At 38.6% G+C, this 23,817-nt stretch overlaps 1 protein-coding gene across 1 annotated transcript; it reads right to left on the bottom strand.

Annotated features, from left to right (window-relative positions):
• Positions 1-17,248: 17,248 nt before the first annotated feature.
• On the bottom strand, positions 17,249-19,911 carry LOC111368531. Its single transcript, XM_022989813.1, has 2 exons — positions 19,186-19,911; positions 17,249-17,992 (listed from the first exon to the last, which is right to left on the bottom strand). The coding sequence occupies exons 1-2, from the start codon at positions 19,687-19,689 to the stop codon at positions 17,354-17,356; spliced, it is 1,143 nt and encodes a 380-aa protein (XP_022845581.1). The 5' UTR covers positions 19,690-19,911; the 3' UTR covers positions 17,249-17,353.
• Between the last annotated feature and the right edge of the window lie 3,906 nt (positions 19,912-23,817).

The raw sequence follows: 23,817 nt of genomic DNA, 5'->3' as shown, positions 1-23,817 counted from the left end.
AGCTCTCTATGTCTCGTGCGCTGTGCAAATTCTTTATATAACGACTTTTATTTCGTTTTATTGGTCTATAACGACTTCAATGTCGTTATGAAAATTAGTAATAAATTTTGTTTTTTCATATTGGAACCATATCAATTTCGTTTGTCTCAAGAAAGATTTCATTGTTGTTATGTGAATCTGTACAATTTTCGTATTGGAATGACATTAATATCATTTTGCGTTTCAAGAACGATTTCAATGTCATTATGAGAATTTATACATTTGTTTGTAATGTGAAAAAATGCAATAACGTAAAATGACTTTAATTTTGTTCCAATAGTACAAAAGCGATAATCGTACAATGATTGCTAAATCTAATAAATTATTTTTACTTCCAATAAATATAAAATAATAAAACTACAAGTTACGAAAATATTACAATTTTATGTTTCACTACTAGCTGTTCGGCCCTTACAAGTAGAGCGAACATGACCATATTTCTTACGGTTGAAGCCTTTGGCATTATAAGGACAAAAGTTGACATCTCCTTTTTTTATAGCATTGTATCGACCTTCAATATCTCTCTAACTTACTAGATAACAAACTGAATCCATAACATATCCACGATATCCGTAACTGCAATCAACACAATAATTTTAAAAATTTCATCAAATATCAAACTTCGTACATTAGGCAATGAAGTGTATGTAGTTATGAGTTGCAGAAAACGATATATAAGTTGTTCAGAAAAGGAAAAAAATGAAATGCAAGTTTCATAGTAGAACAACAAATAGAATGGTTAAACATGTGTTTACCAACATATTCGCTTTAAAAATGAGAGGTAATGAGAAATAATGAAAAGCAACACATATCAAAGCACTAATTCAATGATTAAATGAAATCAAAGTTATTATTGACAAATGAACACCATAAATGCAAACCACAATAACATGAAGAAATGATTCAGAAAAATTAAAAAGAAAGCAGTCCAATATATTGAAATTTAACATTACATTTTCTCGTTCTCCAAATATCCAACAAGAATATTGTAAACTTTGATTACTCACTTCAACCAAATGAGTATTCAACGGAATAAAGGTATTAGATTTTAGGATTTCATGAAGAAGAGAAGATGGTGATAATAAAAAGAGAATAATTGCACAGAAATGTCATCATGACTGTGGAAGAAAGAAAGCAAAAATTGAATTAGGGCTAAAGGGAAATTAGGGCATTATGTCTTTTTATAGACAATGATATTTTCGTAATTTACAAAATGTATTTTCCTTTTCTTTATATCTTTAGACTATCTAACTAAAAAAGATAGTTCTTAGGCTTTATAAATAATTTTTGTTTTGTTTTAACTGAGCCTTTTAAATGAAATCTCCTATATTAATGGTGATGGGCTAAATATATAGATATCGAGTCCATGCTTTATTGTCATTATTAGAAAAATAAATGTTTTGAATAGTAATTTTTAAAACAATACGTGGTTAAAATTTTTTATTTTTTTTAATTTACTTGCATAACATTTTTATTATGTTAATGTGTAGTTAAAAATACGTAATCTAAAAAAAGAGTTTTCAGATAATGACCATAAAAAATGGGCTTAAAAAATTAGGAACCGTTATAAACTAGAGAGAGGAGAGAAGAAATTAGAAATGTCAATGTGTTTATTATATTGAAAATCATAGACCAATATTATAGGGAAGAATTAGGGATACAATAAAAAAAATTAAGACTACACGTGTATAATTGTGATGCACTAATAATTATATTATTTACAACAGGAGCCACCTTTTTCTGTTTTTTCTTCTATTTTTATTGTGATTTGAAAGTATTTTATTTCTTATTTAATATAATCACAATGGAAATTCCTAATTTTAAGTATGAAATTATGTCTTTTTCCCCAAGATTGAGTTGCAAATTTTGGTTGTCTCCAAATACCGTCTCTTTCCCGTCCCTTGTCCATTATCCACTAATTCAACTCTTGATTTAAAAAAAGTCCGTCAAGTATGTTAAAATTTCAAACCATGTCAGCTTGTCAAATGTTGGATGATTGTCAACACCACTTTGAAAGACAATCTCAAGATTTTCTCTTATGTAAACAAATTGAATTGGAGTATATATACCCAAAATGTTTTTATATCACTATATCAGTAAGTTGTCGAAGCATTTTGTTACCTACGCGATAACTATGCTCTTTTGTTCATGTATTAATATACATCGTTGACATATGGTCCAAGTGTTTTAATGCAAATGCTACCTACATGTTGTGTTAACTCTAATGTGCTTTCATTTAAGAAAAAATTAATTATGTGTTCACGCCTTAAGAATTTTCATTAACTCCTTTCCTTAAATTTGATGCACACGTACACTCGACCTTGCTAGATAAATTCATCCTAAGACAGTTCCACAAGGCTCCTGAAGGCTCAAAAGCAGTTTGACGAATTGACAATAGTATGTGAGATGATTGTGGAATAATACATTTCCGTCTACCTAGTGGCATTTGGCATTTCTACTACTTCGTTGGGCATGAGTAACCTGAAAATTGAAGGCGGGGCTTTCTCCCCCATTTTACCTCCGGCGTGATAATCAGTAAATGATATTGGGAAGTATGAAGATGAATTTAGATGGCTAGGAAAAATGCTATCGCCCATACTCGTGTCGGCCTCGAGGGTATTTATAGGTGTCGGAAGTCGGGTGGTAATGGTACCACGTGTCCCACGTTAGCCTCCCCACCATCTCCACGTTTTGAGTGGGGGATCTTAACTTCCCGCTCAGAGGTTGGGTCTGAGTAACCATCATGTATCCTTGTCAATTCATCCGAGATTTTTTGTAGCTAAGTATTGAGATGACCCTATAAACAATTTCACGTCGATCGGTGATCTTATGTAGAGATAGAGTGCCCCTAGGAGGGTCGACGGTCTCGCGTAGAGGTATAGCACCCTGGGGGGTCGATGATCTCTCGTAGAGGTAGACTCCCCCAAGGGTCGATGGGCTCGTGTAGAAGTAGGGCGGCCATGGGGGGTCGACGGCCTCGCGTTGAGGTGGAGCGCCCATGGTGGGTCGACGATCTAGCACAGAGGTAAAGCCTTGCCCCTGGGGGATAGGTAGTCTCGTGTGGAGGTGGACCGTTTCGGGATATCGACGGCTTCGCATTGACATGCAATGATTTACATTGCTTATCTTTGGAGGCAGTTTCCTATGTTAACTGATATCATTAGCCCTCCTGCTCCTTGTCGATATTTTTTCGACAGAGGAGTAGCACTTCCTTTATCTGGATTTTTTTTACATAAATAAAATTAGCTCAAATGAGCAAGTCGAGTAGTACAATTTAGTCCGGACAACTATTTCATTGTACATTTGGCACCCAACCAATGGACATAGTCTTGGAGGGAATTTCCCCCCCAAAAAAATTTTGAATCCCTTTTGCCTATTAAGGGGGGGTGGTCTCTTATTTGAAATCACTTCCACTCATCCTCAACATCCTAGATTTTCTCCTCCTCAAGGTAACATTTTCCTCCTTCATTCCAAGATTTTTACTTAGAGTTTTTGCTTTTCCCCTCTTTTCTCTCTCTCTCTCTCTCTCTCTCTCTCTCTCTCTCTCTCTCTTTGTTAAATGTATAAGACTATCATTACCTCCAACAAGAGTGGCGAAGAAGAATGTAATGAGTCGATAGAACCTTCGTCGAAAGGGCCGGTCGACGACCATCCACTAAGTTGGTCAAAACCTGACTAGCTTCGCGGCTGGTCGGGGACTGACCTAACTTCGGGCTTCAGCCTTCCCCGAGCTGATTGTCCTTATGACTCCTTGGATAGGCTGCCTAGCGAATCTTCCCTTCATCCAATAGATCCATTCGTGATTCTGATAACAGGACTTCTTCAATCGAACCTCAAATATTTGTTTCTAATTCTCCCAAGAGGCATATTGGCTCTACCAAGCTTCCCAAACAAAATTTTAGAAATCGGGCGGGATCCAGCTGGTGAGATTGTCCCTCTCGAGATTTCAAGAGGTTATAGCCTTTACAACTCCCTGCTCAAGTTAGAGAAATGTCTTGCTAGGTATGACCGGCTCGATGACTATGTCTATAGAGCCCCCGATCCTAAAGAAAGGCTCCCCGGGTCTGACCCCGTGAGATAGAGGTGTATAAGGACATCATGGATGGCGGTTTTCGGTTACCTATTCATCCCTTATCTGTGTCGATTTTCAATAAGTTTCATCTTGCTCCTAGTCAAATAAACCCCAATGCTTGGAGAAAAGTATTGTACTTCTTGTATGTTTACCTTAGGAGGAGAATTCCACTTTTCATAGACCTCTTTAGGTGTATCTTTGAGATGCATGACCTAGTTCAGTGCAATGCATTTGTCTTTTTTACCACTAGGGTCCCTTTGTTATTTCCTAGGTTCAAGAATTCGAATAGCGGTTGAAAATCTTGGTTCTTCTTCACCCGACCTTCAGCAGGTCGATTTCCTTTCAATACCAATTGGCGGCATCCTCAAATTTGCCTTTTCAATACTCAAGTAAAAGCTTCCTCTACTCTAAAAGCTCAAATCCATAAGTTGATTGATATACCCCCTCTCGCACTTGACTTAGGATCGGTCCTGATCATGAGAAACATGTTGATAGTGGGGATGAGTCGTCCAACTGGTAGGTTGCTTTCGCTGGTTTCTATCATTTTTGACTTGCTCATATTTCCTATTTGTTGCTTTTTAGGACTAATCAGTTTGGGCATGTGCATACAGATATGGACTTCGATCTGGACGAGGTATTGAAGACCCTGTCGAGAAGTGACAAGGGCCTCGCTCCCATTGATGGTAAACTCTTGAGCCTCTCTTCTTTGTTTTATGTTCTCATATTCTTTTGTTTTGTGAGCCTGACATGCCTTACCTTGCATGTACAGGGATGAAATTTAACTTGGAGGGGACCATGGACTCTATGCCTGAACAAGGGCATAGAAGTGATATTGAGCCATCCCCCGCCCCCGTAAAGAGGAAAAAGACAGTTGACCAAGGGGGAAGGTCTCATGTAGCAAAAGAGACTCCTCGGCTCTCAAATGAGCCTAATGAGGTTGTTCCTATTCCTAGGCCGGGTCCTTCCAGTTGCACATGGGAGGAGCGTGATGATTCACTTCCTAATTTCGGGTTTCTTCCCACCCAAGGTTATTATGAGATGGGGGTGCTTAAATCTTTGGTAACACCCTAGCGGGCAAGAGTGATTGCAGGATGTAGCGCAGACGATATTGAGAGGGCTGCGACGTTCTATCTCCAGAGGGTATGCTTCTAATTCTATATCTCTTTTACGTCGAGTCTTATTTTTTGAGCATGGTTTTACCACTCGACTCTCACATTATCTCCCTATCCTTTAGGTGGTGGCCCTTCAGACCGGGCTTACTGAATCGAGTCATCGCCAAGCCTTAGAGTTGAAGACTCTTGAGGAAGAGAAGAAGAAAGAGGCTCATCATTACAAGAAGAAAATATCTTCTTTGAAGAAATCTCTAGAGGCGTCGGAGACTCAAGCCAGCGAGCAGGAGACAGAAAATGACAATTTGCGATTTGTGTTGGCTCGTGCTCCGGAGGAGGTAGTCGAGAGGTATAAGGCCTCTGCTGAGATACTAGGGACTTAGAGGCATCTGTGGAGCAGTACAAGTCATCGTCTGATTATGCCAGGGCCTTGCATTCGTACCAGAGGAAGGCGATCGCGGCGTCCATCAAACTGACGAAGGAGTGGATATCGGCCGAGCAACCTTCTATTGACCCCTCAGGTTTTGATAAGTTCTTTGCGCAGCACAAAGGAAAGGAGAGTGGGACGCAACCATCTAGGTCACTTGGTCGTTCGTTGTGGGACGGCAGTGGTGGTGCTTCCCCTTTGAGTTGAAGCATGGCTTAATAGTAGCACCTTTTGTTAGTTCCCATCTTTTTTGTGTCGCCTTTTATTTCTACTTGTAGCATCATTCCCTACTTGTCCGGGGTATGGGCAAGAGCACATCACATGCTTTTTGTATGAATGCTACGTTATCAGTGGTTATTAATGTTGAAACTTGTTTTTTCAAGTGTTGTTTCCGACGTTCAGTTGTTTGATAGCATGGGTGGATGTCATTAGTCACCATTTAAGGCTTTCCGCCTAGCCACGTGGGCTAAGTTGGCCGTTGGGAGTGGAGTGTATCGGTTAAGGGCCTTAACTAATTTTTTGACTTTTCAATGCTCTCTACCTTGCCACATGGGCTAGTCGACCATCAAGAAGTGGTCTGGTGGTTAAGGGCCTTAGCAAGTTTTTTTACTTTTCAAAGCTCTTCGCCTAGCCGCGTGGGCTATGTTGACCGTCAGAAAATGATCTGACGGTTAAGGGCCTTAGCCAATTTTTTGACTTTCTAAGGCTCTTCGCCTAACCGCATGGGCTATATCGACCATCAGGAGGTGGTCTGGCGATTAAGGGTTTTACCTAATTTTTGGCTTTTTAAGGCTCTCCAGCTAACCACATGGGCTATGTCGATCGTCAGGAGGTGGTTTGCGATTAAAGACCTTAGCAAATTTTTTGGCTTTTCAAGGCTCTTCGCCTAGCCACATGGGTTATGTCGACCGTTAGGAGGTGGTCTGACGGTTAAGGGTCTTAGCCAATTTTTTGGTCTTTTAGGGCTCTCTGCCTAGCTGCGTGGGCTATGTCAACCGTCAGGAGGTGGTCTGACGGTTAAGGGTCTTAGCCAATTTTTGGCTTTTAAGGCTCTCTACCTAACCGCGTGAGCTATGTCGACTGTCAGGATGTGCTCTGGCGGTTAAAGGCCTTAACCAATTTTTTGACTTTTTAAGGCTCTCCGCCTAGCCACGTAAGCTATGTCAATTGTATGTCTTCAAGGGATGAGCACGAAAATTCAAGATTGCATGTTAGCATAAAAAATACTTGGATTTGTGAGCTCAGTAGGCGCACCTGGACGTCCCAGCTAGGCTGGCCCTTCCTTAGCGCCCTCATCATCCGCCACTACCAAAGTCTTTCATTGAAGATGATAAATAATTATAACTAAAGGTGCCTTTGCGAGGCGTTACATGGAAGGGATTAAAAATGCAACATATTCTACTGTATTTACAAGAACATAGCCTGTGTACCTATCATGAAATCTACTAGTAATATCTTTTGAGATGCTCTGCGTTCTACGGCCTACCCAGTGGTCTTCCTCTCATGTCTTTCAAGCTATAAGCTCCCTTCCTTATGCTGTGATTAATTTATATGGGCCTTCCTAGTTTGGTCCGAGTTTTGTTGGGGGTGTCCTGCTACTGCTGCATCCCTTAAAATGAGGTCTCCTGGCTGAAAGATTCTTAGTTGCTCCCGCCGATTGAAGTATCCAGCGGCTCTTCATTTATAGGTCATCATCTTGATCGTCGCCTTTTCCTCTACCTCCTCAAGCAGGTCGAGTTTCCCTCTAGTCGCAGTGTCATTCGGCTGCTTGACGGTCATCCTTCCAGTCTCGCTCAGGATCTCAACGGGGACTACTGCTTCCATCCCAAGGATTAGTCTGAATGGTGTTTCTCGTAGAGACATGTGATACGCCCATAGCACAATAGGTAGCTCATCTGCCCACAGCCCTTTCTCATTCTCCAATCTGGTCTTCAGATCCCAGAGAATGACTCAGTTTGCCACTTCAGCCTGCCCGTTTAATTGAGGTTGGTCGATCGAGGTCAGTCTATGATCGATGTGATAACTTCGACAAAAGGTCTTGAAACTATGATTATCTAACTGCTTGCCGTTATCCATCACCAATACCCTGAGTATTCCGAACCGGCATATTATATTTTTTCATACAAAGCCTTGTATCCTTCCTGTCGTGATGGTCACCAGTGGCTCCACCTCCACCTATTTAGTTGAGTAGTCGATGGCGATCAACAAAAACTTCCTCTGCCCCTTGGCCATGGGCAGATGTTCTAGAATATCCATTCCCCACTGAAAAAATGGGCACACCCCAAATATGGCTGCCTACTGTTCGGTTGGGACATGGATCAAATTCTCATGACGCTGGCATGTGTCACATTTTAGTACCAAATCTTTAGCATCCTCCTTCATAGTTGGCCAATGTAGCCTTGTCGCAGAATTTTGAAGGCAAGAGATGTTGTCCCTTAGTGGTTACCGCAGGTCCCGACATGTACCTCAAACAGTACTTCTTTGGCTACGGTTGGACATATGCATTTCAGATATGGCATGGTAAAACTCCGCTTGTAGAGCTGCCCATTGATGATGGTAAATGAAGCTGCTTGAGCTTTCAATCTCCCCACCTCTAGAGGGTCTTCGGTACCTTATTTTCTGCTAGATATTTGATTATCGGATCCATCCAAATTTCCTCGAGTTCATTATTCTTCACCTCAGCCTAGTGCTGAATGCTGGGTTGTTGGAGGACTTGCACACTAGCTATCCAAGGTAAGTTTTTTGGATTGGTCGATGCGAGCTTTGCTAGTGCATCTGCGTGCTCATTATCTCTTCGCGAGACCTTCGTCATCTTAAAGCTTGTAAACTCTCTTTGCAAATCCCTTACTTTCATTAGGTATGTTGCCATCCTCCCATCCTTTGCTTCGTACTCTCCCTATACCTACCCTACCATTAGCTGTGAGTCACTGCATACCTCCACTGGAGTCATTCCCAGCCTTGCTGCCAAACCCAAGCCTGTGATGACTGCCTCATACTTGGCATCGTTGTTGGTAGCAGGGAACTCAAAGCTCAGAGAGTATTCCAATTCTTCGGAGTCTGGTCCAATCATTATGATTCCTGCTCCTGATCCCTCTACATTCGAGGAACTGTCTGCAAAGATTTTCCAATCTACCTTCTGCCCTTTTGGGGGCTCTGTCGGGATGTTGAACTCGGCAATGAACTCTGCCAGAGTCTGTGCTTTGATGGCCGTCCTAGGCCTAAATTCAATGTCAAACTCACTTATTTCGATCACCCATTTTAACTGCCCATGGTGACACCGTGAGGTAGAGACACAGTACGTCACCCGGGAATAGGCTAGTCAGAATAGGAGGCTGCTGTAGTGACTTTTTTAAGGATTTCAGTGGTTCTTCGCACTCTTGAGTCCACTCGAAATTGGTGGAGCCCCTTATGGTTTTAAAGAAGTGGTAGTACTTATCCGCCGCTTGAGTCATGAAGCGATTGAGGGCCGCCACGTGCCCTGTCAGCCGCTGAATCTCCTTCTTACTAGTAGAGCTCTTCATTTATAGTATCGTCTGTATCTTGTCAGGGTTTACCTCAATTCTTCTTTGAGGTGATCATGAAGCCTAGGAACTTCCAACCGACAGTACCGAAGACACACTTCTCCGGGTTGAACTTCAAGTTATTGTGTCGGGCTACATCAAATACTTTTTATAGATAAGCCACATGATCGATAGCCTTGACACTTTTCACTACCATGTCGTCGACGTAGGCTTCTGTGACACTTCCGATAAGATCCTGAAATACTTTATTCTCCATCCTTTGGTAGGTTGCTCTTACATTTTTGAGGCCGAACGGCATGGTCGTGTAACAATATGTCCCAGAATCTGTGATAAATGGTGTCTTCTCCTGGTCGAGCTCAGCCATAGAGATTTGATGATACCCAAAAAACGTATCCAGGAAGCTAAGTCTTTTATGACCTGACGTGGCGTCGGCTAGGTGGTCTATCCGAGAAAGTGGGTATGAGTCCTTTGGGCATGCTTTGTTGAGCCCGATGTAATCTACACACACGCGTCATTTCCCATTTGACTTATTCACTAACATGATGTTGGCCAACCACTCAGGGTACTGCACCTCTAGAATAAAACCAACTTGCAATAGCTTTTTCACCTCCGCTTTTGCCACTTCCTGCCTTTCGGGGGCGAGGTTCCTCTTTTTCTACTTCACTGTTTTAGCTCCAGAGAGGACGTCGAGGTGATGTTGAGCGATGGCTAGGCTGATCCTACTAATGTCGTTCAGGCTCCACGCGAAAACATCTAGGTTATCTGCTAGGCACCTTACCAACTTCCCTTTTTCATCAGATTCCGAATCGGTCTCGATGCAAAACTCCCGTTCTTCTGATACAGAGATCATTTCAATCATGTCAAGTGGTTCGATCCACCCCTTCGGAGGTTCAACCTCCAACACTATGACCGATGGTGCTCCCTTTATGAATATACTGTTGACATAGCATTTCCTAGACGCTTGCTGATCCCCTCGCACACACCCAACTCCTCTACTGGTTGGGAATTTCATGACCCGGTGATAGGTCGAGGGGATGTCTCCAGCCGTGTTCAACAATGGCCGACTGTAGATCACATTAAAGGCCATGGGAGTTCTTACAACTAAGAAGCTTGCCACAATGACCACAACAGTTGGATATGTGTCGAACGTGACAGAGAGTTCCACGGTTCATTCCAAAATTACCGTGACCCCTCCAAAGTCCTGTAAGGTGGTGGTAACCGCTTTCAACTTGTCAGATGAGATCTTTAAGCCCAAAAAAGCATCATATGTAAGTACATTTGCAGTGCTTCCCCCATCAACAGGCACCTTCTTGACGTCGAAATCAGCTATATCGCCTACTATTACCAAGGCATCGTCATGGAGGTAGGCTAGCCTACCAAATCCTCATCGCCAAAAGTAATGTTCTGACTAAACCTCGTTTTCTTTTGGATGGAACAGATCCTAAGAGAACGCGCGTAGTTTTTTCTTGCCGAGTTTGAATCTCCGTCTCTCGCATCCCCCCTGCAATCACGTTTATCACTCCCGCCCTAGGCGGGGACAGTCCTCTACTTATTGTTTACCCCGATTGTCCTTCACATATTTTCCCAAGAGCCCTCGTCTCAGGAGGCGTTCGATCTCCTCCTTCACCTGCAGGCACTCTTCCGTAATGTGCTCGTGATCCTTGTGGAAATGGCAATATCTGCCTTGGTTTCTCTTGCCGGGTGGCGTTGCCATGGGCCTCGGCCATTCAAGCTCCTTCATATCTCATATCTCCATCAATAGCTTCGCACGCGGGGTGTTTAAAAGGGTGAACGTCCTAGGCTCCTCCCGTTTTTGCCTGACTTGTAGGTTTTGGATGGTTCCCTTGCCCGTCTCCTCACTCCTTGGCTTATTTTTGTTGGTAGATCTCAGCTCGTCTCCCACCTTTCACTTGTGGCTTTCCATTTCCCATCCCTTTCTGAGGTGTTTTGTGACCTTTTCCACTTCTTCAGCATCAACATACTTGTCTCCCTTTTTCAATAGGTCTTGCATTGACTCTGGTGATTCTTGGAAAGTGACATTTTGAAGGCCCAATTTCGAGTTCCGTTCATCAACGCAGTCATCACTGCTGACATTTGAAGATCCTCTATTTCAAGGGTCGCTCGGCTGAATCTAGCCAGAGACTCATCCTTCTCCTGGACCACCTGCATCAGCTCGATGGCCGTCTTCCTCTTTCTTTTACTATGGAGGAAGTAGGCCACAAAACTTCTGAAAAGTTCATCGAATGTTCGGATAGATCAGGGGGCAAGTGTCTCCACCCAGTCTCTGGCTTCTCTCCTGAGGGTCAGGGAGGGAGGGAAGATTGACACATGATTGCATCAGATTCTGCATAGAGCCTCATTAAATCAACAAAGGTCTGGAGATGTCAAGTGGATCTGCGACCCTGTCGTAAGTTTCTATCATAGGCTGTTTGAAGCCTTTAGGCAAGGGGACCGTTATAATTTCAATTTTCAGGAGCGAATGGGTCTTCTTCTAAGACCATTTGCCTACGGTTATCCTTTCTCTTTGATATTGAATCATCCATTTTCTGCATCATGATCTCCTCCATCCTCCATTCCAAATCCGCCATGGGTAGGTTAGGCTGCAGAACTGTAACCCCTGGAGCCCCCGAGCATGCAGTTACCGATTGGATGACAGGCAGAGTTTCTATGTGCGCTTCCTGGGGTGGCAGCCGACTTCCACTGAATGCAGCGGGAGGGGCGGCTCCCCACGTTTGATTCTGTAAGAGGGTCATCATAGCTGCTAGCTGGGTCTCCAAGGCGCTAAACTGGCTTTGTGTCATGTACTGCTGCGGCGGTGGCAGGTTGGGGCCCCTAGCAACTGATTCCGACTCCGTCTCCGCAGTTGTTGCTCTCAAGCGCGTGTCACTTCTTCCTCGTCTTCTTGACATGGTTTTGGTGTTCAACGGAAGAAACTTCCCACAGATGGCGCCAATGAGATGGTGGTAGAATAATACCTTCCTGTCTACCTAGTGGTGTTTGGCGTTCCTGCTACTCCGTTGGGCGTGAGTAACCTGAAAAATGAAGGCGGGACTTTTTCCCCCGTTTTACCTCCGGTGTGATAATCAGTAAATGATACTGCAAAGTATGAAGATGAATTTAGATGGCTAGGAAAAATGCTATCGTCCATACCTGTGTCGGCCTCGGGGGTATTTATAGGAGTCGGAAACAGGGTGGTAATGGTGCCACGCGTCCCACGTTGGCCTTCCCACCATTCCCACGTTCTGAGTGAGGCATCTTAACTTCCCGCTTGGAGGTTGGGTCAGGTAACCGTCATGTATCCTTTCCAATTCATCCGAGATTTTGTGGCTAAGTATTGAGATGACCCTATAGATAATTTCACGTCGGTCGATGATCTTATGTAGAGGTAGAGTGCCCCCGAGGAGGGGTCGACGGTCTCGCGTAGAGGTAGACTCCCCTGAGTTTCGATAGCCTCATGTAGAAGTAGGGCACCCATGGGAGCGAGGACCTCGCGTAAAGGTAGAGCGCCAATGGTGGGCGACGATTTAGCATAGAGGTAGAGCCCCCTCTCCCGGGGAGAGGCGACGACCTCTTGTAGAGGTAGAGCACCTGGGGGATAGGTAGTCTTGTGTGGAGATAGAACGTCCCGGGAGGTCGACAGTTTCGTATTGACGTGCAATGATTTACATTGCTTATCTTCGGAGGCGATTTCCTATGTTAACTGATATGGGTATGAAAGTTATTGAAAAACTTCTGTTTGAAATCAAGAAATATATATTGAAGAATTGAAGAACATTCGGCCAGAGGGAAAGCCTCTATTGATGATTAGAGCTGCCTTGAATATTTTCTGTCGAGATAGTTTAAACTTTAATATGGTATCCGAGCTTACATATGTTCTTAGACTAAGTATGGGCAGATTTACATGTCCTCGTGTAGGTCTGTAGACCCTACAAAATTTTGTGATTTTATCTTTTTTTTTTTTTTCCCCCTTATGCACTTTCCTTCAATTTATTGTTCCCAATTTCTCTCAAATCTCAATCTTCTCCCAATATATAGATTTATCATTTTTATCAAATAATTCTCCTTTTCTAATCAATTTTCTGTATTAAAGTCGATGAATGACGATATTTTTCTCCACCTAAATTTTAAACACCTCAAAGTCCTCAACCAACAGTTCAAACCATGCTATTAAATTGAAAATCGAAAGTTGAATGATAATCTAATTGTGTATATTGAAAAGCAATGCATTTAAAAATATTGATAAGCATGTACTTATATGACGATTTATAAAAGCATGAAAACATATAACAACATTTATAACAATGTATCGAATCCTCCACAAAAGAGACTCGGGTTCTCTCTCTTATATGTAATAATTTGATTCTTACGTGGACGTAGAATATGGATGGATTACTGCTCTGAAGGGAACTAAATGCAACTATTTTCTTGGGTTTTGTTTAATTTAATTAAAGTTATGGATTAAATTTTTACGAAGTCCTTGTCTGATTTTGTTTAGAAATTGATAAGTATTTGAATTAAAGTAAATAATAATTTTAATTATACAATTTATGGACTCACGGCTTTTCAATTATATATTTTATCAACTTTTATCAAAATTTACTAAAAAATTAATTTTTATTTAAAACAAATAGGAGCTAAATTTGAGATTAACCATTTAATATTCGCTTGGTTTGCTAGTGAATATCAATTAACATCTTATGTAACTTCTTTATATGGATTATCGAGAATTTGGACATAGTTTTATTTTATTTTATTTTATTCAAGTTTCATTAATTAAATCGAGCCTAAAGGGTCTTATTCAGACATTTGTAGTGCAGTTCTCATTTAACCCTCGTTTGATTTTATTAAAAAATTATTTTTTTGTAACTTTTGAAAAGTTGATGAAAACCAACAAAATAATGAACACTTCATGGTGGACAGATGGCACATTCGTGCCTAAGATCAAATCTATCGCCTAAGATAAAGGCAGGAGCAATGTTTTGAAAGTCGAAATGGGCATCAATCCTCAAAAAAGAAAGGGTCAAGGGGGTCAAATCCTGATCGAACATAGATTCAACCAGTGATTTTTAAAAAAATAAAAAAATTTACAAAAATTCAACAAATAACGATAAGTGGAAATTAAATGGGTCAATAGGCCCAAAACACTTATACAACTCGTTATAGATATCTGGCCCCATATACAAACCCTATCATTTGAACACCATACTCATTTTTTCAGATCAAAACATAGCAGTTTGTTAAATCTTGTTGGCGCCTCCTTGAAATCGTAACCAGTTCATCAATTTTTGCTTTAAACCGAATTTTACACCTGTTTGTTTCACCCATGTGATCCGACTCCTGGTGTTTTCGATTAAATCGGACCCACCCACGTGATCGGATCGAATTTCCCTAGTGTTTTAAAAAAAAAATGGTTAAACCCTAACCTTAAGGATTCCCACGACGCTTGTCCTAGAGCATCGTGAGGGAGGCAAATCGCAGGTTATGCCTCCAAGAATACAAGGTGGAAGGCTGCTTCATATAATCGAAAACACTACCGAAAGGGGGGGATTTCCCTAGCGTTTTCAATTATATGAAGCAGGGTACAACTGAATTTTTAGATTAAATTTTTGTTTGTTTCTCATTCTTTCTTTATTCTAATGAAAAATATGATCGTTTTTCATACCAAATTAGAATTTACAATTATATTTTTCATTCTCATTTTTGCAAAAATGATGCAAAGTGAGTCTTCTAATATTTTTGAATGTTTTTTAAAATAAGTTTTATTTGTACAAAATAAATAACGTAGAAATACGATTATACAGTTTTGAGCCACATCACTCACCAAATCATTGGATCAATATGCGTAGAACGGAAAAAAAACAGTAATTAATGTCGTGTCGTCAAACAAAATAAATTAATTTTACTTTAGCCAAAGCACATAAATTGATCGAAAGACGAAAATATCACAAATCATACGCAAACTCAAATATATAACTCGAAAGATCATCACTCACATATTTCCATTACAACACCAACCTAGAACCCCAATATTACGCTGCATCAGACTAACTGCAACGGCACAAGACAAACAAATCACCTAAAATAAATAAAGCCGATTGACACACAAATCAAATATATCATATTGACTATCAATGAGATTCACATCCTGAGTGCAGACGATCAATGAAATTCATATCCTGAGAGTAGATCCAAATAGGAAAGAAGCAACAGCAATTGCACATCCGACAGCAAAACATGGCGAGGCTATACCGGCTGAGGACTCTGGTGCCGGCGACGGGGCCTCGGCAGCGACTGCGCTTCCAACAATAATAGAAATCGTCACTACTGCCGATAACAATGCAACGACTGAAGACTTGGACTGTGACACCGCCATCGTGTTATGTTATATCTTTCTCTCTCTGACTCTGTGTTTGTGTGTGTGTGTGATACACAGAGAGAAAAGATGGGTAGAAAATAGTGAGAGGAGAGACGGATTGAGGAGTGATTTATGCAGATGGTGTATGTCCATGATTAGGGCATTGGGGCAGCTGCCCGAGATTACAGGCTGGTGATTGGTAAGGAGACAGCTGAGCTGGTCACTTTTATTTATATACGCGAATGGTTTTACATACGCGCGGTGCATAATGTGAAACAATTAAAATTTTCAGTTTTTAAATTTTTGTTTACTACTTCCTAAAATATTAACATATTATGTGATATATTTGGTGAGAAAAATTATATAGTATTGAATTATATTTTCTATAATAAATAGAAATATTATTTATTATAAATCAAATATATATATCAAAAATCACTTACTCAATCTTCAACTTGTGAGGGCGTTGGGTGGAGAATAAAATTAGACTTTTAATAAAAAAATTTGAAATGTGTAGTTAAAAAGTTGTTGATCCTATAAAATACGTGGTTAAAATTTAATGTTGACTTTGAATTAAAATTTTAATATAAAACATTTCAACTTGAAAAAGATAAAAAGGTCAAAAGAGTTCAAAAAAGAAACAAATAGAAACTTACATAAGAGTATATTAGTGCTTTAAACTTCATAGGAAAATGAAAATGTATTTGAGTTTGATGTTGCCTATGTGAAATAAAAAGAATGAGTTGTGCTTGCTTATATTTAGGATTTTGAAGTTTCTTTTTATATATTTTTTCGAGTTTTACAAAGAAGTATGTTAAAATGTTATCGAACAAGAGAAATTAAAGTGAGAGACATACAGATGGTTGCAATTTGATGGATTTGAGATATCCTAGAAAATCGTATGAGGTTGGCGAGAAAGAGATATATAGTAAAAGGGGACATCTTTTTTCTTTATCTATTTATGGAAAAGTGGGAAATATAATTTTTTTTCCCACTAATGAAAAAGTTTTAATAACGCGTTTTCTTTCAGATAGGCTTATTGAAGAAATTATTCTAAACATGAATTTGACATCCACTATATTTCACATATATAGACGTGTTTAAATTAATTGATATCAATTTTATAATTTTCACTAGCAATTTTGAGCAAAAAATGTAGGACGCAATAAAAATATTTTCTTGTTCTACAAACTTTTACTTTCTCACCCATTCAAAACAAAATGGATTTTATAGCACACAGAGGTCTCGTTTAATGAAATTGACAAATAAAGGTCAACTTGAATTATTTTTTCTCAAATTAAAATTGAAAAAACAAAACGAAATTCTAATTTATTTGAGAGCGAGTGGAGTGCAAACGAGATTGAGGGAGGTGTGAGAACATTTTTAAAGGAAAATCATTACCAAACGCATTACCATCAATAATGTGGAGTCATACGTTGCAGTTAGTTGGGTCCACTTTCCTGCAGTTGACCAATCATAACCATACACCTGCAATTGCGTGGCAACGAAAAACAACAGGAGTCAAACTGTGAGCGATGGTAAATTTGAGCTTCGAGAACCTTCCATTACCTACTGAGAAACGCGTGTCCCATTTTGTTAGGACCCTATTTTATTTTAATAAAATTCTTTGGAAAACATATAACATTTATTACATACTTGTGTTGTATATAGCTCGACACGCGTAAAATTATTTGAATCGGAACAAGTTAGATTGACTCATGCACAAGAACACAACACACGTAAAATCTTAAATGGCATCGAATATTAGTTTCATCTTTCGAGAAATCTATGCAGAGGATTCTTTTCAAAATATAAGAATTGATTCCTCGTCTAAAATCCCAAATACTTGGGTGCCAAGGAGAATAACCGATCCAGAGCACTAGGAGCAAATTTTCTAGCGAAAAGATAACAAATGGAATATGAATTGTCATTATATACACAACTTTGGCCTTCAAGAATTCTCTTCATGAATTCCTCGGTGATATCTGATTGTCCAAATGTAGCCGGGTGAGCCCCTCCCCTCGACCAGTCAGTCCAAGTTATGGTTCTATTTGCCAGTAAATTTGCAGCCCGAATAGTCAAAAGGGTCGGAAAATAGTGCTCGTCCACATAACACTCTGGTTTGCAGAACTCTGAAAATTTTGGGTAGAATTTAGCATCTTCAACAATGTAGAGAGCAAGTTTTCTGTTGATTTCAAACCATTGCGACCCTTTACGCCATTGGGTGATGTTAACCTCAGGCAACATGCTGTAATTATAGCGCCCTCTACCGTCCTTCCCCGGCTCATCAAGTGCGCCAATGAAGCTATATTTGGATTTTGATATGTGGTGGTATACGGTAGTAAAATTGAAGAGGGGAATGCATGACTCGGAAAGTAGAACAAACCACTCGTTGTGTATATCGAGCAAGGCATTAGCAAGAAGTCTTCTCTCTGCGTCACACATGCTCATCTTTCCCCATTCTGATACCTGAAGAAGTAAATCACAAAATCATCAGCTAATGTATGAGATGCTGGATTAGATGTGTTTCCAGATATCAAGAAAACTAAACTAGATATTGAAGAAAGCGTAGTGTTTATCCTTGAAGATTTGAACCCTGAACATATCAAATGCTTGTCAAATTTTCTTGAGAAGAGCCAAGGAAAACGCAAAATAATTCAGCTGTTTTCCTCCATCCACCTCGTGGGATAAAAGGATTGCGCCAATTGGCAACCATTTAAGTTACGTCCCTTGCTCTACTTCCTTAGCCAAAAATGGAGGCGGGAAAGCATCAATTTCTACAAAACCAAACTTGTTCTCTAGAAGTATAAATCCCTTACTCTATTTCCTTAGTCGAAATAAAGGGGTGGGAAATCATTGCTTTCTCCTAATCAACTCTTGCACACTAAAATCAACTCTAACTCTTAAGAGTCTAAATCAATTTTGAACCATCAATAGCGCAGCGGAATGGCACATTACATGATCAATACATTCTTGATGCCAATAAGTTGAGTGTGCAGCTCCTCATTATTGAAACGACGTAAGCTTTCCTATACATCATTGTCAAAGTGAATACAAGTGAAGGATGGGATCTGATTCAAGAGCCTATGCCGTCGCACTCTTGGCAAGAAAACATAATGCAGTCATTTTCAACAAAGTCTGCCAAACTTTTGCTCTACTCAGCACTCTTGTTTCAAAAGCCATCTAAAGAATACCCAGAAGTCTTATGCCCTCGCCAAATTGGCATAGATTGCTTAAAAGAGGTCGTGCAATCCTATGACAGAGAATTGACTCAGATGTCCAGTCCGAGAACTTGAAAATCCTAGGAAGCACAGATTGACATTTGAACCGAAACAAACTCTGCACTTCCATAGTTTGGCAGTAATGCAGGACATATATATTGGTTCTTTGATGTAGGACACAAACTGCAAGGCAATCCAACATACCAGTTCCTCATATTGTGTTTAATGAAGAGTTTAATAATCTTTATATGTCAAACGCAAAAGAGTATGTCCTAGTTCAACATTTATCTAGCATGTGAGGTAACAATTGAACTAGAGAATAGCTCTATGCCTCTATCCATCAGCCGCCAAACTAGATCGATGCTTCCTAATATAAAGGTATACAGTCAATCAAAAATCACAGCTAAATTGCTTACAGAAGACGGTGTAAAACATATGTACCTGACTTGGAATCTGTCTACCGTAAAAAACTGATGACAATGGAAAATCAGCCTGATATGATGGCAGTGAATGAATATATATTGAATACAATCCCTTGTGACCCTTAAAAAACCTCTCCCAAAGAGGTGCCAATGGCAATGGCCCCTTAGTCAAGAACATGAATGCAATCTTCGGAACCCTCTTAAATGGATACTTCTTCACTCTGGGAGCAAAAGATGCCCTCCACAACAACTCCTCCTCGCTCATTGAATGATTCAAATCGGCAGTAGGCCGCATCCAATGGTCCAGATTATTGGGTGCTTCCCCATTGCAGGACTGTAAACTAGGCTTTACTGTAGTCATTACTACACTTTGAACTCCAAAATGCTTAATCGTATAGATATTAGTTATAGAGAAAGTGAAACACAAGAACAGAAAAAGAAAAAGCGATTGAAGCAGCCTTCGGGGCAAAACCCTAGACTGGCTTGTCCTGCTAATCACAGTAGGCTCTTCGCCTTCCTCCATCTGTCTATCAACACTTGAAAAGCGTCCAAAAATAACCACAATCTCCTCGATCACGGTCAATTCATTAATAATATCAAGAATTCCCAAATGGACACTCTTTTTTCCATCGTTTGAATCTAAACAAAAAATTTTAAAAGCAAGAAAAATTCTCTCAAAAATAGAGAAGAGAAAGAGGGAGAAAAGTAATTCGGAGTCTGTTCTTGGAGTAGTGGTCTAAGAGAATAAAAGCGAGATTAGTATTGGTGGAATCACTAATTAGGGGCTGTTTGGACCCGATTTTTTCACCAAAAAAATTGATTTTTTGACCGTTATTTTACTATTTCAGCCGTCATATTTGACTTCTTCTCTCATAGGTGACCCCACTTTTCTCCTAACGGTCAAAAAATCAATTCTCAAAATCACTCCCAAACAAGCTCTAGGGCTGGTACAAATTTTAAACCAATTAAAAAAAAAGTATCATTATTTTACTATTTCAATCGTTATTTTTGAATTCTTCTCTTACAAGTAGGAACCACTTTATCTCTAACGATCTAAAAATCAATTACCAAAATCCCTACAAAACAAGTGCTTAATAAATTATAGAGGGATAGTGGAGGAAGAATTTGAGCAGAAAGAGATAAATACGAGATAGATGTTACACTTGCTCTATAATGATGTTCATCACTTCACATGAAAAGAACTGATAAAACATAATTTATTTGAAATGAATTCCTTGTATGTGAGGGAATGGACATCCTCATAAATACCGTATTATATACAAATAACAAATTCCTAAATACGAAAAGGGTGGCAAAATCCCAGAGATGTGAAAAAAGTGTTCTAAAAAATCCTGAAACGTGCGTCTTGTGATCATTACGCACACGGATCCAGAAGTATTAATCTAGGTTGAATAAGACTTTCTTAGAATAATAACGAGGGAGGTCTTATTATCTTGAGTACAACTGCTTATTCCCATTCGGAATTGATCTTGATCTTCATATGATTTGGTAAGGTGATAAAAGATTAATAAATTCATACAATGTCAAATGAAAAGATAAATAGAATTATTCTATTATTCCTATAGGAATTGGTTCAAATAATTAACCAAAAATTAAAAAATGAAAAGGTGTGTAAAAGTGAAAAATGAGAAGGTGTGTAAAAGTGAAAAATGAAAATGTGTGATTACGTGTCAACTTCGATCAAATATTCGAACTTGATCCGATGGTTAAATTACAAAAGTAAATAGACCAACTTATTCTACTCGTCGAGTAGATCGTCGTGTTATATTTGGAATCTCGAAACCAATTCTGGATGAATGAGAAATTGCGGACTAAAATTGGAAGAAATGAAGTGTTGCAACTTTTAGAAATGATGCATGTTTTAGCCAAGTTTTGCAACTTTTTTAAAGGATGTATGTTTTTGCCCACACTACTTCATTTGCACCCTTTCTACATTTATAAATAAAACCCTATAAACATGATTTTGAGTACATCAATTGTATTGAGCATTCATTATCCTCTTGCAATTCTTATCTTTTTAATTCCATAGCATTTTCATGCATTTCCTTGGTAGAGAGGAAATTCCGTTCGAGTTTGTTGGTCGAAATCATTTGGAGTGCTCCTATGGCCTGACGTGGTCGTTGTATCTTGAGAAATAATTGTCGAAAAACCGTTAGCACCGATGCGGGTTAAATTCATCTTAAGGAAAGAGTTATACTCGCCTCGACCAATCATATCGCTTACATCTATTTTCTTCTGATTTCATTTCTACTTGATTTTAGAAATTGATTAATTTTATTTATATGGTTTATGAAAAGTTCGATGTGAAGAATCACATGTTTTAATTTAAGAATAAAAATAGTCAGATTCGATAATCATTGGTTAGTTTCTCAAACTCCATTTCGATAAGTCGAAACCTTGTTTCGATTTCGTGAATATGAACGGTATATATTTTTGTGAATATAATATACACATAATCGGTGTATTCTCCAATAATCTTAAGATGAACTTTGTTGATTTTCTCGTGCATTTTATATTTACGTTCTTGGAAATTATATAGTATGTAATTCTGAAAATTATGTATAAACACGTGAATCTGTGAACTGACAATTGGTTAAACACTTAAATTAATGGTATATATGATATTCCAAATAATTGTACTTGCAGAAATTGTGATACCAATTGGAAAATTGGCAGTTTTAATTTGCTGACATCTTTTAATTAAACAAGTGGTTTTGTACATGAGGAATCTTGATTGGGTGTTTGTACACTCATATTGATGGTTCTGTTCTCCATGAAACAAAATTTGTGCAAAAATAATTGGAGTCAGAATGTCTAATGACATGAATTGGTCTTTTACCATAAGTTGTGTTACCAAATAAAATTGCCTTGCATACATGAAAAGATGCATATTTAATGAATAAGTTACTGATTTGATGATATTAAATAAATTAAATGAAGGGTTGCTTCAATTTATTAGTAATTAATTACTTGTGCAATTGTGAATTTAATCATGTTGTAACTGCCTCAATTAAAAGTAGTCAACTATTATATGTCGTCCATTCATTTAGAATATGATATATGATTGCAATTGTTAATGCATGGTTGCTGAACCAGTACGTTTCTTTCCAAGATGGTTTATTTTTGAACAAGTGAATGTGATTCTAAAAGCAGTTTACTATATGACAACAAAATATGGAAATGTGTGGACCTTCTCCATGAGACATTTTATAGAATAAACTTATACAAATGAATGTATAAATATTTGGAATATATGTTGCTATTCCTACACTTTGTTTATGATGAATGGGATATTGTTAAAACCAACTCGAGTCCAATAATGAATGGATGGAAATAAAGAAATTATTTCTAACCATTGGACATATAAGGATGCCAATTATTTGATGAAAGTACATGAACTTTCATGACGATTCCTTTGATTGGAATATGATAATGGCATGGTAAATTAGTTGGTTAAAATTTCATATCTTATTGAAATTATACTAACTTTGACTGTGGTGATAGCCTCAATTAATTTCATAAAATTAAATGAGAAAATTTAAGCAAATATCATTATTTAGTAATGAGAATTAAGCCACTTAATTATTTGAAATCGTAGAAAATTTTGCATGGAAAGATGTATCTTTTCATATGGAGAATCATGACTTTTGGTATGATTAATTTTCAATGGGTGTGTCTCTTCATAGAGATTAATTCAAGAGGTGTGTCCTTTTGTAAGATTGTGTCTTTTGAGAACACAACTTTTCAATCGATAGTTGAAATGAAACTATCATGTGAAATGTCAAAAATGTGATAAGTTGCATATATTTGAAGAAGTTACAATGCTTAGCCCTCTTTATTGTTGAATTTGACTTCAATCATGAAACCAATTAAGTTGGTATATGCTTGGAAAGCATTGTTGGTCCATATGATGACCTTGATTTAATTTAGATGATCAAAATTAATTAAATTAAAATACGTTAATGCAACTTTAATTGAAATAAATTGTGAGTCAAACGACCACTACTTTGAAAGTATTTAGACTTCCACGAAACACTCGATGCGGATATTATCTAAAAGATAAATGAATAGAACTATGAAAAAGTTGCTGAATCCTAAGTTCAATTGTAACCCAAAGATGTGGGGGTTATCATAAGTGCTCGTGAACTTGAATGAAAAGTTTAAAACTTATGGATGCAACGTTACTAGATTGCATATGTATTCTTAATTGAGAAATTGTGGCGGTAACTCAATTTAATAGTTACGTTTACTTCTATCTTATAATCAAGAACGATATCTATGAAGGTAGAAAGATAGAAAATCCTTATACTAATTATAAGGATGATATATACTAAGTCTAAGGTGGATGAAATGAGTTGTAAAGCCGATTATGGTGTTTATTTAGACATGCAAGAACAATTGGAATATATGAACAATATTCATAAAGTTCGAATGCATGGTAATGTTTTAATGATAATATTGAATACCCATGATTCTGAAATTTACTTGTAAACATGGTTGACTAGTGTAATAATTAGATAAAAAAAATCCTCTAACATTGTTGTTTGGAAATTGATAAAGTTTTAGATAAAGCTAATGAGGCATGTAGCTTCATGAGAGGATTTCTTGGTGGCGATAATTTGTATCTATC

This window comes from Olea europaea, chromosome 19 (genome assembly GCF_002742605.1).
Source record: "Olea europaea var. sylvestris chromosome 19, O_europaea_v1, whole genome shotgun sequence".
NCBI lineage: Eukaryota > Viridiplantae > Streptophyta > Magnoliopsida > Lamiales > Oleaceae > Olea > Olea europaea.
This window is presented reverse-complemented; position numbering and strand designations above follow the sequence as displayed.

Bases quoted from the DNA above. Each gene is read 5' to 3' on its own strand.
- LOC111368531 (XM_022989813.1), bottom strand. From the start codon at position 19,689: ATGGAGGAAGGCGAAGAGCCTACTGTGATTAGCAGGACAAGCCAGTCT. The intron at 17,993-19,185 runs GTACATATGTTT...TTACTTCTTCAG, and splicing joins GTAGACAGATTCCAAGTCAG to GTATCAGAATGGGGAAAGAT.